General features: G+C 42.1%; 1 protein-coding gene across 11 annotated transcripts in view; it reads left to right on the forward strand.

Moving 5' to 3' along the window:
- ep400 (E1A binding protein p400) overlaps positions 1-12270 on the forward strand; it is a 244722-nt gene that overhangs the window by 188660 nt on the left and 43792 nt on the right. For 10 of the 11 annotated variants that reach the window (XM_072240806.1, XM_072240814.1, XM_072240809.1 and 7 more), the window contains 4 exons: positions 704-984; positions 5597-5770; positions 11309-11356; positions 11455-11591. In XM_072240806.1, the coding sequence (XP_072096907.1) occupies positions 704-984; positions 5597-5770; positions 11309-11356; positions 11455-11591 (640 nt within the window). The remainder of the gene's footprint in view (positions 1-703; positions 985-5596; positions 5771-11308; positions 11357-11454; positions 11592-12270) is intronic. The other variant, XM_072240813.1, reaches the window with a different exon arrangement.

Consider the following 12270-nt stretch of genomic DNA (forward strand, 5'->3'; position numbering starts at 1 on the left):
CATCACACTCAGATGTAGAAGGATTCTTCATTGCTGTTTCTATAACCGTTTTGTTTTACCAGTCAGGGTTGTTAGCCCTGAGCTGAACCCCCGAACCTGGAGGACCAATGGACCACTCTTAGTCTGACCTCTACCTCTTGACCTGTTTGGCATGGATGACCCTACCAAGAGCCAAATCATAAAGCTCTGACTCCAGCCAACAAAGCTGTCCGGATCATTGGGGCACGCAAACCTGTAAACCCTATGACAAGGTTGTGGTCCTCTTGGAGGGGATGGTGGGTTAATTAGCCAGTATATAACCCAATCTGTAGTTAAGCGGTGGAATGGGGAAGATAGAGAAGGGGTGGGATGTAAGGGAATAACAGGGATTATATGGAACTACTGCAAATGGGTGCTTGATGATCACTTTGGGCGTGATACACCAGAAGGCCTGTTACTGTACGACATGACTAAGGCTGTGCTGCATTCTGGTGCTTACATTTCTGAGAAATGCCTTGTGATGTTTTGTTATATGAAAGATACTGCTGTTCCAATCTGAGCCAGTCCAAGTGGAGTTTCTTGGTATGAAGTGGCAACAATTGTTAACAGTCCATTCAGTGGTTTAATTACACCCTTGAAGCAGGTGGTAGACCCAAAGAGGAGGAATGGTTGGTGGACATCTGTAATGAAAGCATTCGGCCAGTGTTGCTTTTTGTATGTGCAGAAAGCGAGACAGACGTGTTGACCTTTGTTGATGCAGCTGCCGGAAAGAAGTTTAAGAAAGCTCGGCACGGGGAACCAGTCACCCCGCCCCGATCACTGTTCGACAGATCAACACCCTGCATGCTCAAGATGCGCCGTGAGGCTAAAGACCAGAAGAAGAACCTGTTCATGAAGCAGCAGGCACCGTTTGCTAAACCCTTGCCCACGCTGACCAAAACCCCTGCTGATGGTGGAACAGACAGCCCAGAGTGGCTGATTAGCGAGGACTGGGCACTTCTGCAGGTAACATGATGCACGCGGTTGGTCAACGTCTCCCACGTCCAAGCGTCAGCACCTGAGGGCAGATCGCTGAAGTTTTAATGGGAGAGGCTGTGAGGCTGAGGGATTGTTGGCATGAAGCCGGGGTGGCGGCAGAGTAGATACATAAAAGGCATACAAGAGACTCCTAGATAGTAACATGATTGAAAGAAATATGGAGGGCTATTTGGAAGGGAAGGGTTAGATTGATCTTGGAGTAGGTTAAAGGGTTGGCACAACATCGAGACAGTGCTGTGCTGTTCTGTGGTAATTGGTTGAGAAAGTTAGGGCTTTACTCTTTGGAGCAAAGATGATAAGAGGCTTAGATGGACTGGACAGCTAGTGCCCTTTTCCCAGGAGGGAAGTGGCTAATGCAAATATGCATAATTTTAAGATGATTGGAGGAAAGTATAGGAGGGGAATGTCAGAGCTAATGTTACAGCTCTATAAAACCCTGGATAGACCACATTTGGAATATTGTGTTCATTTCTGGTCACATCTTCATAGGAAGGATGTGTAAGCTTTAAAGAGGGTGCAGGGGAGATTTACCAGGATGCTGCCTAGTATAGAGAGCATGTCTTATGAGGAAAGGTTGAGTGAGCTAGGGCTTTTCTCTTTGGAGCAAAGGAAACTTGATAGAGGTGTACTAGATCATAAGAGGCATAGATTGAGTGGACAGTCAGAGACTTTTCCCCAGGGCATAAGTGGCTAATAAAAGAGAGCATAATTTTAAGATGATTGGAAGAAAGTATAAGGGGGATGTCAGAGATAGGTGTTATTACAGCGAGAGTGGGTAGGTGTGTGGAACACACTGCCATGGGTGGTGATAGAAGCAGATAAAATTGGTATTTAAGAGATTCTTAGGTAGGCACATAGATGAGAGAAAAATGGAGGGCTATGTGAGAGGGAAAGGCGACATTGATCCTGCAGTAGGATAAAATGTCAGCACACATTGTGGGCCGAAGGACCTGTACTGTGCTCTATGTTCTAGTGTAGAGGCTAGGGAGGATAATTGGAGAGGCTCTCAAAGCCACTAATATAGAGGATGCTTAGAGGGACCTTCACCGACCGTTACTGATAACTTGCGGGTGGGGGGTGGTGAATGTTATGGTCAAGTCTGTTGATGCTAGAACGTCAGAGAGCTTTTATTCAATAACTAATCTAAAACTAAATTAAACTTTAGTCTCTGGACATCAGTATTAACGACTACTGGAATATAGAAACATAGAAACATAGAAAATAGGTGCAGGAGTAGGCCATTCGGCCCTTCGAGCCTGCACCGCCATTTATTATGATCATGGCTGATCATCCAACTCAAAACACCGCCCCAGCCTTCCCTCCATACCCCCTGACCCCCGTAGCCACAAGGGCCATATGTCTCCTTTTTGTTTCTTCTTCTGTTCAGAATCTGAATTAACCTATCACCATCTGGTTTAAATATACCCAATGATTTTGCCTCCACAGCCATCTGTGGCAATTAATTCCACAGATTCACCACCCTCTGGCTAAAGAAATTCCTCCTCATCGCTGTTCTAAATGGATTCTGAGGCCCTCTGGTCCTAGACTCCCCCACATAGGAAACAAATCTTTAAAGCGGAGGTTGATGAGTTCTTGATTAGTTAGGGCATCAGTGGTTACAGGGAAAAGGGAGGGGAATGGAGTTGAGGAGATAATAAATAAAGAATAAATATAATAATAAATCAGCCATGATGGAATGGTGGAGCAGACTCGATGGGCCAAATGGTCCGATTCTGCTGATACAGTGCTGTGCAGACATCTTGTGCACATATACAGTACACAGTACCTATAAAAAGTATTCAGCCCCCTTGGAAGTTTTCATATTCTATTGTTTTACAACATTCAATTACAGTGGATTTAATTTGCTTTTTTGACATTGATCAACAAAAAAAACCTCTTTCAGGTCAAGGTGAAAACAGATCTCTACTAAGCAATCTAAATTATTTACAAATGTAAATCACAAAATAATTGATTGCATAAGTATTCACTCCCCCCCCCCTTAATACGACACACCAAATCATCACTTGTACGGCCATTTGGTTTCAGAAGTCACATAATTAGTTAAATGGAGATCTGTTTTTGGAGACCTACACCATGAAGACAAAAGAGCACTCCAAGCAACTCCGTGAAAAGGTTATTGAAAAACACAAGTCAGGAGATGGATACTAGAAAAATTCCAAGTCACTGAATATCCTTTAGAGTACAGTTAAGTCAGTCATCAAGAAATGGAAAAAAATATGGCACAGCCATAAATCTGCCTAGAGCTGGTCATCCTCAAAAACTAAGTGACTGTGCAAGAAGGGGACTGGTGAGGGAGGTGACCAAGAGATCTATGACAAATCTGGAGGAGTTACAAGCTTAAGTGGTTGAGAGAGAGAGACTGCGCATACAACAACTGTTGCCCGGGTGCTTCACGAAATGCAGCTTTATGGGAGAGTGACAAAAAGAAAGCCACTGATTACAAAAAACTCACATGAAATCTTGGCTAGAGTTTGCCAGAAGGCATGTGGGAGATTCTGAAGTCAGCTGGAAGAAGATTCTATGGTCTGAGACCAAAATAGAGCTTTTTGGCCATCAGACTAAACACTACGTTTAGCATAAGCAGAACGTTGCACATCATCAAAAACACACCATCCCTACCATGAAGCATGATGGTGACTGCATCATGCTGTGGGGATGTTTCACTGCAGCAGGCCCTGGAAGGCTTGTGAAGGTAGAGGGTTAAATGATTGCAGAAAAATACAGTGAAATTCTGGAGGAAAACCTGATGCAGTCTGCAAGAGAACTGCAACTTGGGAGAAGATTTGTTTTCCAGCAAGACAATGATCCCACGCTTAAAGCAAAAGCTACACAGGGATAACTTAAAAACAACAAAGTTAATATCTTGGGGTGGCCAAGTCAGAGTCCAGACCTCAATCCAATTGAGGATTTGTGGCTGGACTCGAAAAGGGCTGTTTTTACTCACAATCCCCATGCAATCTGTTAGAGCTTGAGCGATTTTGTAAAGGAAGAATGGTAAAACAAAATTGCAGTGTCCAGATGTGCAAAGCTGATAGAGACCTATCTACGCAGACTCACAGTTGTAATTGCTACCAAAGGTGTATCTGACTTGAAAGTAGTGAATCCTTATGCAATCAATTATTTCGTGTTTTATATTTGTTATTAATTTAGATCACTGTAGAGATCTGTTTTCACTTTGACATGAGAGAGTCTTTTTCTGTTGATAGTGTTAAAAAAATTCAAATTAATTCCATTGTGATTCAATGTTGAAAAACAATAAACATGAAGCCTTCCAAGGGGTTGAATACTTTTTTAGGCACTGTGTATAGCTAGGGTGCCCAAATGCACAGTACTGTATTTGTCAAAGTGGAGCGGAGAGCGTGTTTGTTAATCTGGTGGGAGCTAAGGATGTTGGAAATAGCAAGGGTGGAGTGCTGTGGGAGGGGTGTGGGACAGGTGGCAGAGAAGAGAGTGTGAGAGTCAGAGGGGTGGCATGGATGCAGACACACCCAGCCCTGAGACACCAGCATTGGCATTTGATTCCAAACATTTAGTTTTATTGGTCATTACGGAATGCCTCTCTGGCGCTTCCTGCTCCCTCCCCTCTCCCTTCCCCATTTTCCAACTATGATTTCCCTCTCCCTGCCCCCCTTCCATTCTCAGTCCACAATAGAGACCCATATTAGAATTGGGTTTATCATAATTCACATATATCATGAAATTTGTTTTCTTTGCAGCAACAGTACAATTACTACATAAAATTACTACAGTTCTGTGCAGAAGTTTTAGGCACTCCAGCCATATATATGTGTGTAAGACTTTTGCACAGTACTGTTTGTTTGATGGTCTTATGGACTTGTGATGTGGGACACCTAGCCTTTAACCTGGTGTTGTAGTCACTGTATTTGTGGCTTCTCCAGATAACACTATGGAGACATTGATATTTAAAGGTCAGATGTACCAGCAGATTTCTGGTTACTCTTTTATAAAATCCCTTTTTTTGGTGTGATTTTGATCAAGCCGACTGTGTCTGCGACCTGTAGTCGACAAATGACACAGTGCTAAATTGAACTAAACTGAATGTTCCAAAAATGCTTCAATAACTCTGTAGTTTGTTGTTTTATATTTTGTGTTTTTTTAAGCGATTTGTTCGTGTTTTTTGAACGCTACATGTTTGATGTTTTTCTTTGAATAGGTTCCATGACATTTCTTTGTTTTAGTCATAGTCATACTTTATTGATCCCGGGGGAAATTGGTTTTCGTTACAGTTGCACCATAAATAATAAATAGTAATAAAACCATAAATAATTAAATAGTAATATCTAAATTATGCCAGGAAATAAGTCCAGGACCAACCTATTGGCTCAGGGTGTCTGACCCTCCAAGGGAGGAGTTGTAAAGCAGGAATGACTTCCTATGTCATTTGTGGCTGTCTGTGAGGAAGACAAATTTCTGGGTTGTGTATTGCATACATGCTTTGATAATAAATGTACTTTGAATCTTTGAGTATGTTAAATATTTCATAGATTTGTGTCTAATGGAAGTTTTGTTTCTGTGTTCTTTTGTTTCTTGCTGCTAGGCTGTGAAGCAGTTGCTGGAGTTACCTTTAAACCTGGCTATCATCTCACCAGCTCACACACCAAATTGGGACCTGGTCAGTGATGTTGTTAATTCCTGCAGCCGCATATACCGATCACCCAAGCAGTGTCGCAACCGATACGAAAATGTCATAATACCACGAGAAGAAGGAAAGGTAAACAACATTTCATAGTTGGAGTTTCTAATATAATGCTTTTCACATTTGCACTATTTATCCTCCAGGTCGATCTGTAAGGACTGTTTTCAGTTTACTGGTTCACATACTGCTTTTTGAAGCTTGGAACATGAAATAATTTAAAAGAGAAAACTGGGTACTGAGAATTGTCAGAACCAAGGCAATAAAACCATTCTAGTGGGAATTAGGAATTTATTTTTAACATTAAATAGGGGACCAGAGTGGTATAGTGGTTAGCACGATGCTTTTGTAGCTTGGAGCATAGGAATTTGGAGTTCAGTTCCAACATCATCTGTAAAGAGTCTGTATGTCCCTCCTGTGAGTGTGTGGGTTTCCTCCAGGTGCTTTTGTGTCCTCCCACAGTCCAAAGACGTTGGTAGGTTAATTGGTCATTGTAAATTGTGATTAGGCTACAGTTAAATTGCTGAGTTGCTGAACAGTGCAGCTTGTTGGGCCGGAAGGGCCTGTTTCACGCTATATCTCTAAATCAGGGGTTCCCAACCTATTTTATGCCATAGACCCCTACCATTAACTGAAGTGTTGGTGGATCCCAACTTGGGAACTCGTGCTCTAAACAAATAAACTTGAGGTTGGGGAAGGGCAGGGGCAGCTTGAGTTGAAGATCTGCTGATACAGATACAGTGGACTACATCCATTGCTAGTGCTGTGACTGCTATGAGTCCAGAATCTACAGTTCCATGGAAGTTGTATAATGCTGATGAAATGAGGCAAATCTAGATCGTTTCAAGCTGTCGGCAAAGTGTTTTGTGCAGCCGACCACTGATCAATAATTTGGCTACATTTCTGCTGCTGCTGAGATGCCTTGGAACTGGGAATCCAGGTCCAGTGGCAGATGTTGATTGATCATATGTCGCTCCTATGGCCTGGGCATGCCCCTCAGTGGGCACGGCCTAAATTGGACACACAGTGCTGTGGCACATATGACGCACAGTGATCATCTGGTTGGCTTAATTTAATGGTTCAGCTCACCAATGTTTGGAAGTCCACTGCTGAGCACCATCTTCTAAAACAGGCTGTTGATCACCCACAAAGGCTGTCTCTTCATGTTGCTACCACCCAAATGAGTAATGAGATGCAGGGACCTGGACATAAATGGCGCAGAAAGCAGCCATTTTTCTCTCAGCTCCTCTGCTGGCCATTCGCATGACACAAGAGAGTTGGAGTTGGCCAGTTCTGGTCACCTACTTACAGGGAAGGTATCAGTAAGACTGAAAGTACAGAGAAAATTTACAAGGATGTTGTTGAGAATTAAGAAAATGAATCTCAGGGTAGTATATGGTGACGTGTATGTACTTTGACAGTAAAATTTACTTTGAACTTTGAGTTATAGGGAAAGGTTGAATATGTTAGGACTTTTTCCCTGGAGCAAGGGAGAATGAGGGAAGGTTTGATAAAGGCATATCACAAACCCCCATTATCTGATCACTGACATCAGACGCTGCCCAGGAAAAGACAATGGCAAACCACTCTGTAGAAAAATTTGCCAAGAACAATCATGGTCGTGGAAAGACCATGACTGCACACATCATAAACACGGCACATAACAAACAAACGATAGAGGTATACCTCCTTTGTGGAGGCCAGTCATTGGGTGTATTTAAGGCCGCAATTGATAGATTCTTGATTAGTGAGGGTGTGAAAGGTTATGGGGAGAAGGTAGGAGAATGGGGTTGGGAGGGAAATGGTTCAACCATGACCAAATGGTGGAGCAGATTCAAGGGACCGACTGGCTTAATTCTGCTCTTATGTCTTATGGTCTTATACAAAATTATGAGGGGTGTAGATGGGGTAAATGCAAGCAGGCTTTTTCCACTGAGATTGTGTGGGACTACAACTACAGGTCATAGGTTAAGAGTGAAAGGTGAAATATTTAAGGGGAACATGAGGGGAATCTTCTTTACACAGAGGGTGGTAAGAGTGTGGAACCAGCTGCCAGAGGAAGTGGTGGATATGGTTCAATTGGAACATTTAAGAGAAGTTTGGATATGGATGGGAAGGGATATGGAGAGCTATGGTCCAAGTGCAGACCAATGGGACTAGGCAGAATAACAGTTCAGCATAGACTTGATAGCCCGTTTCTGTGACTCTGTGGCCCTTAGAGTTTGCTCTGACATTCAGTGAGATGATGGCTAACTTGGTCTTGGCTTCTGCTCCACTTAACAGACTGTTCCTCATCAAGAGCAAATCCACAAATTCCCTGTAAGACCAAGGACAGGTAGAATGAAAAAACTTGCTTGTTGCCAGGATCATAGGCACATAGCATCAAATAAGCAGTGCTCACAAGAAAAACATAAATGAAACGTAAAATATCGGTTTTTTTTCAAAGACCACAATTAGAACAGAAAAGGACCATTTTAATGCAAGTTGATCAGTGTCATCAGTGTTGCTAAAACTATAGTGTTCAGGATCAGTCATAGAAAGCTACAGTGTAGAAACAAGCCCTTCGACCCATCTAGCCCATGCTGAATCATTTTCCGGTTGATTCAAGGCTGCATCTGTGGAAAGGGAAACAGCGTCAACATTTCAGGTATGCTTATTGTTGCTGCTTGCCCTGTTGCATTCTCAGAATCAGGTTTAATATCTCCAGCATATATTGTGAAATTTGTTATGTAGCAGCAGTACGTTCAATACATAACTGTAAATTACAGTAAGAATTATATATGTTTTTAAGAAGTGTTCATGGGTTCAATGTCCATTCAGAATTCTGATAGCAGAGGGGAAGAAGTTGTTCCTGAATTGTTGAGTGTGTGCCTTCAGGCTCCTGTACCACCTCCTTGATGGTAGCCACAAGAAGAGGGCATGACATGGGTGTTGGGTGTCCTTAACGTCAGATGCATCCTTTTTGAGGTGTCACCTTTTGAAGGTATCCTCGATGTTGCGGAGAATGGTGCCCATGATAAGAGTTAACTGAGTTTACAACTTTCTGCAGTTCATTTCGATCCTGAGCATTTTCTGTTGGATTTCAAACTTTCAGCTTCTGCTGTTTACTGATTTTCACACGTTCTGCCTGAGACACCAAAATGTGACTCTTTATTCAGTTTTGATCTGTGTTTTGTTCTGTTTCTTTGTTCAAGAGCAAGTTATTCACTAACTTGCTGCCTCCAGCAGTACCCCACCTTCAGCAGTCAGTGGGTGCTGACCTGGAGCAAGGCTGGATGGTGGTGCGAGTGCTGAAGGTGCTGTCATTCCAATTACTGCAGAGCAGTGAGATGTGCAGCAGTGCTGCTGAGTGGCTAGCAGAGCAGTGAGGTGCTTTGAGAGGAGGAAATGGAGAATGGATTTCAAATACTGCAAGGGCTAAGCAGCCACAGTGAGGAAATGAAGCACTGAGCAGAACCGCATCATTCGAAGAGCACTGAGGCAAGCGCACAGCAAAGACCTTCTGCACGTACACTTGAAGTGTACTCACAGAGTGGTGAGGTACCACGAGAGGAGGAGCTGGAGAAAGAAATCCTAACTGCGAGGAGCAAGCTGCAACAGCGAGCAAATTGTACAAAGGAAATAAACAGAACTGCTTCATTTGTAGAGCACCGAGGCAAATACACCGTGAAGACCCTCAGTACACGTATTTAATCAGAATCAAGTTTATTATCACCAGCATGTGACATGAAAGTTGTTTAACGTGTAAATACAGCAATCCCACCATTTCATTTAATACTTGAGCTGCAGAGACCGCAGTTTAAATATGAAGCAGGATTGTGGTTAACAGATATCTGTACCCAGGTCGAGCAAAACAGTAGATGGTTGACCTTTAAATTCAAGTGAAATTGTCATTCAGCCATACACGTGTATAAATTCCTCAAATTTTGAAAGAATTTATAAACTGTTCAGCTGCTTTTTAAATATAGGAGCTCATGTAGGTATGTTTATCAGATTATACTGTGCTAGTCACTCTTTTGTTAATGGCTATTTGGGTAATGGAATTTCACCCTTACTGAATTGATAAATCACTACCTAAATTTTTGTGACATGGAATGAAATTCGCTCTTGTAGAATTTATTTGGGGAAAAAAGGTCAATAAACATAAGGTTTATTTTATTTTTAACTTTCATTTATTGACCTGTACATTGCTAAAGTTAGAGCAGAACAGTCAAAACGAGATGAAGGGAATCAGACAATATTAATTAATATATTTCACTTTTGAAACTCTGAGAATTACAAACTGAAGGAGTTTCCCCTGTCATTCTCCAAAAGCACCCACTCTGTGTATCTGGTCTTTCACCATTGTTTGTAGTCTTGGCCAAGACCTTCATTGAACAGGCTCAAATTCTCTTCTTAAGCTCTCCTGATGGCTGAAGAAATCTGTAAACTGGTTGTTCTTTTCCATGAACTCTATGAAGCAGGCATGTTTGCATGTCAGAATATCAAGGGTCTTCCTTGGAATTACTGTTTCATGTTAACAGACCTTCAGAGAACAGGTCAAATAAAAGTCCATCAACTTGAAATCTTCAGTCTATTCCTCTCAGCAGATGCTGCCTGACCTCCTGAGTACTCCTATTTTGTATTTTTATAATGGATATTTCTGGAAGTATTATTGGGACTGTGATTTATTGCCTGTTCCTTGTTTCTCTGTGGAGATGGTCATGGGGTACCTGCTTTACAGCTTTCTGTGAGTGAGTGACTTGTTAGATTCTTTGGGTCTTTGTCATCTACCTCATTGAGCCAGGACCAAATCACAGGTTACCCAGGCTGGATAAATATGATGGGTTTGGTGAGGCCTAATTTGGAGAATTGTGTGCAGTTTTTGTCACCTGCCTACAGGAAAGATGTAAATAAGGTTGAAACAGTACAGAGGAAATTTACAAGGATATTCCCCATTTGGAGGACCTGAGTTATAACAGAAGATTGAATAGGTTAGGACTTCATTCCTTAGAATGTAGAAGATTGAGAGGAGATTTGATAGAGGTATACAAAATGATGAGAGGTATAAATAGGGTTAATGCAAGCAGGCTTTACCCACTGAGGTTGGGTGGGACTACAACCGGAGGTCAAGGGTTAAGGGTGAAAGGTGAGAATTTTAAGGGGAACATGAGAGGGATCTTCTTCACTTAGAGGGTCTTGAGAGTGTGGAACGAGCTGCCAGTGCAAGTGGTGCATGTGAGCTCAATTTCAACGTTTAAAAGAAGTTTGGATAGGTACATGGATGGAAGGGATAAGGAAGGCTATGGTTCTGGTACAGGTTGATAGGAGTAGGCAGTTTAAATTGTTTCAGCATGGACTAGATGGGACTGAAGAGCCTGTTTCTGTGCTGTACTTCTCTGTGATTCCAGATTTCCTAGTGATGTTAATGAAACGCCTAAACGTTTGGTTTCCTTCCTACTCTAATTGTACCCCATTTCAAAGTGTTCTTCTCTCAAACAGGAATGAACAATTGTGCTGGTGAATGTGTACTTTCTCATTGTCAGCGTCAATATTTATCAGAGACTTTATTTTCATTATACTGAGTATCTTACTGGAAAGATTGTTAACTCTTTTCTTCATTTTCTTCATTTGCAGTTGATCTATGACGCTAATCCAAAGAAAAAGACTAAGAGCATTTACAAGGTACATTTACCTTTTCAAACATATTGCTTGATCTTTATGCACTTGTAAAAAGTGTGAAACAGAACTAAAGTGACCTCTGTGTTTTGTTTTTGTTTAAGAACAAGAATAGTCGCCCGTTGCGAACCAGCCAAATCTATGCACAGGATGAGAGTGTTATGCATACACAACTGTTCACAAGCCACTTTGAACTTGTAAAGCTTATAGCTGGGAAAAGAAGTCCCCCAATCAAACCTATGTAAGTATCCTACCATGTGTTTTGAATGCATGAGTTCCCAGGCAAGAAAAAGTCCCCTGATTCATCCTCTTTCACCCTAGTCACATGATCTGGTGATCGTTAGTTATTTTGATCAATCCGTTTCAAAGTTGAGTCAGCAGCACACCAACTTAAAACTGACATAATGATTCCAGGATTGTCGTAAGAGAAGCATTTGATGGCTCTAGCCTTCTACTCATGGAAATTCAGAAAAATGAGGGGAGGATCTCTTTGAAACCTCTCGAATGTTGAAAGGCCTTGACAGAGTGGATATGGGAAGGATGTTTCCTATGGTGGGGGAGTCTTGAGACCAGAGGGCATAGCCTCAGAGTAGAGGGACATCCATTTAGAACAGAGATGAGGAGGAATTTTTTTAGCTGGAGAGTGGTGAATCTGTGGAATACGTTACCACAGGCAGTTGTGGAGGCCAAGACATTGGGTCTATTTAAGGCTGAGGTTGATAGAATCTTGATCAGTCAGGGCATAAAGGGATACAGGGAGAAGATAGGAGATTGTGGCTGAGAGGGAAAATAGATCAACCATGATGAAATGGCAGAGCAGACTCAATGGGCTAAATGGCCTAATCTCTTCCTATATCTTATGGTCTTATGGACAACAGGCAATTGGGTGTCACAGAGGAGTAGCAATTAGCATGATGCTA

This window comes from Mobula birostris, chromosome 22, assembly GCF_030028105.1.
Source record: "Mobula birostris isolate sMobBir1 chromosome 22, sMobBir1.hap1, whole genome shotgun sequence".
NCBI lineage: Eukaryota > Metazoa > Chordata > Chondrichthyes > Myliobatiformes > Myliobatidae > Mobula > Mobula birostris.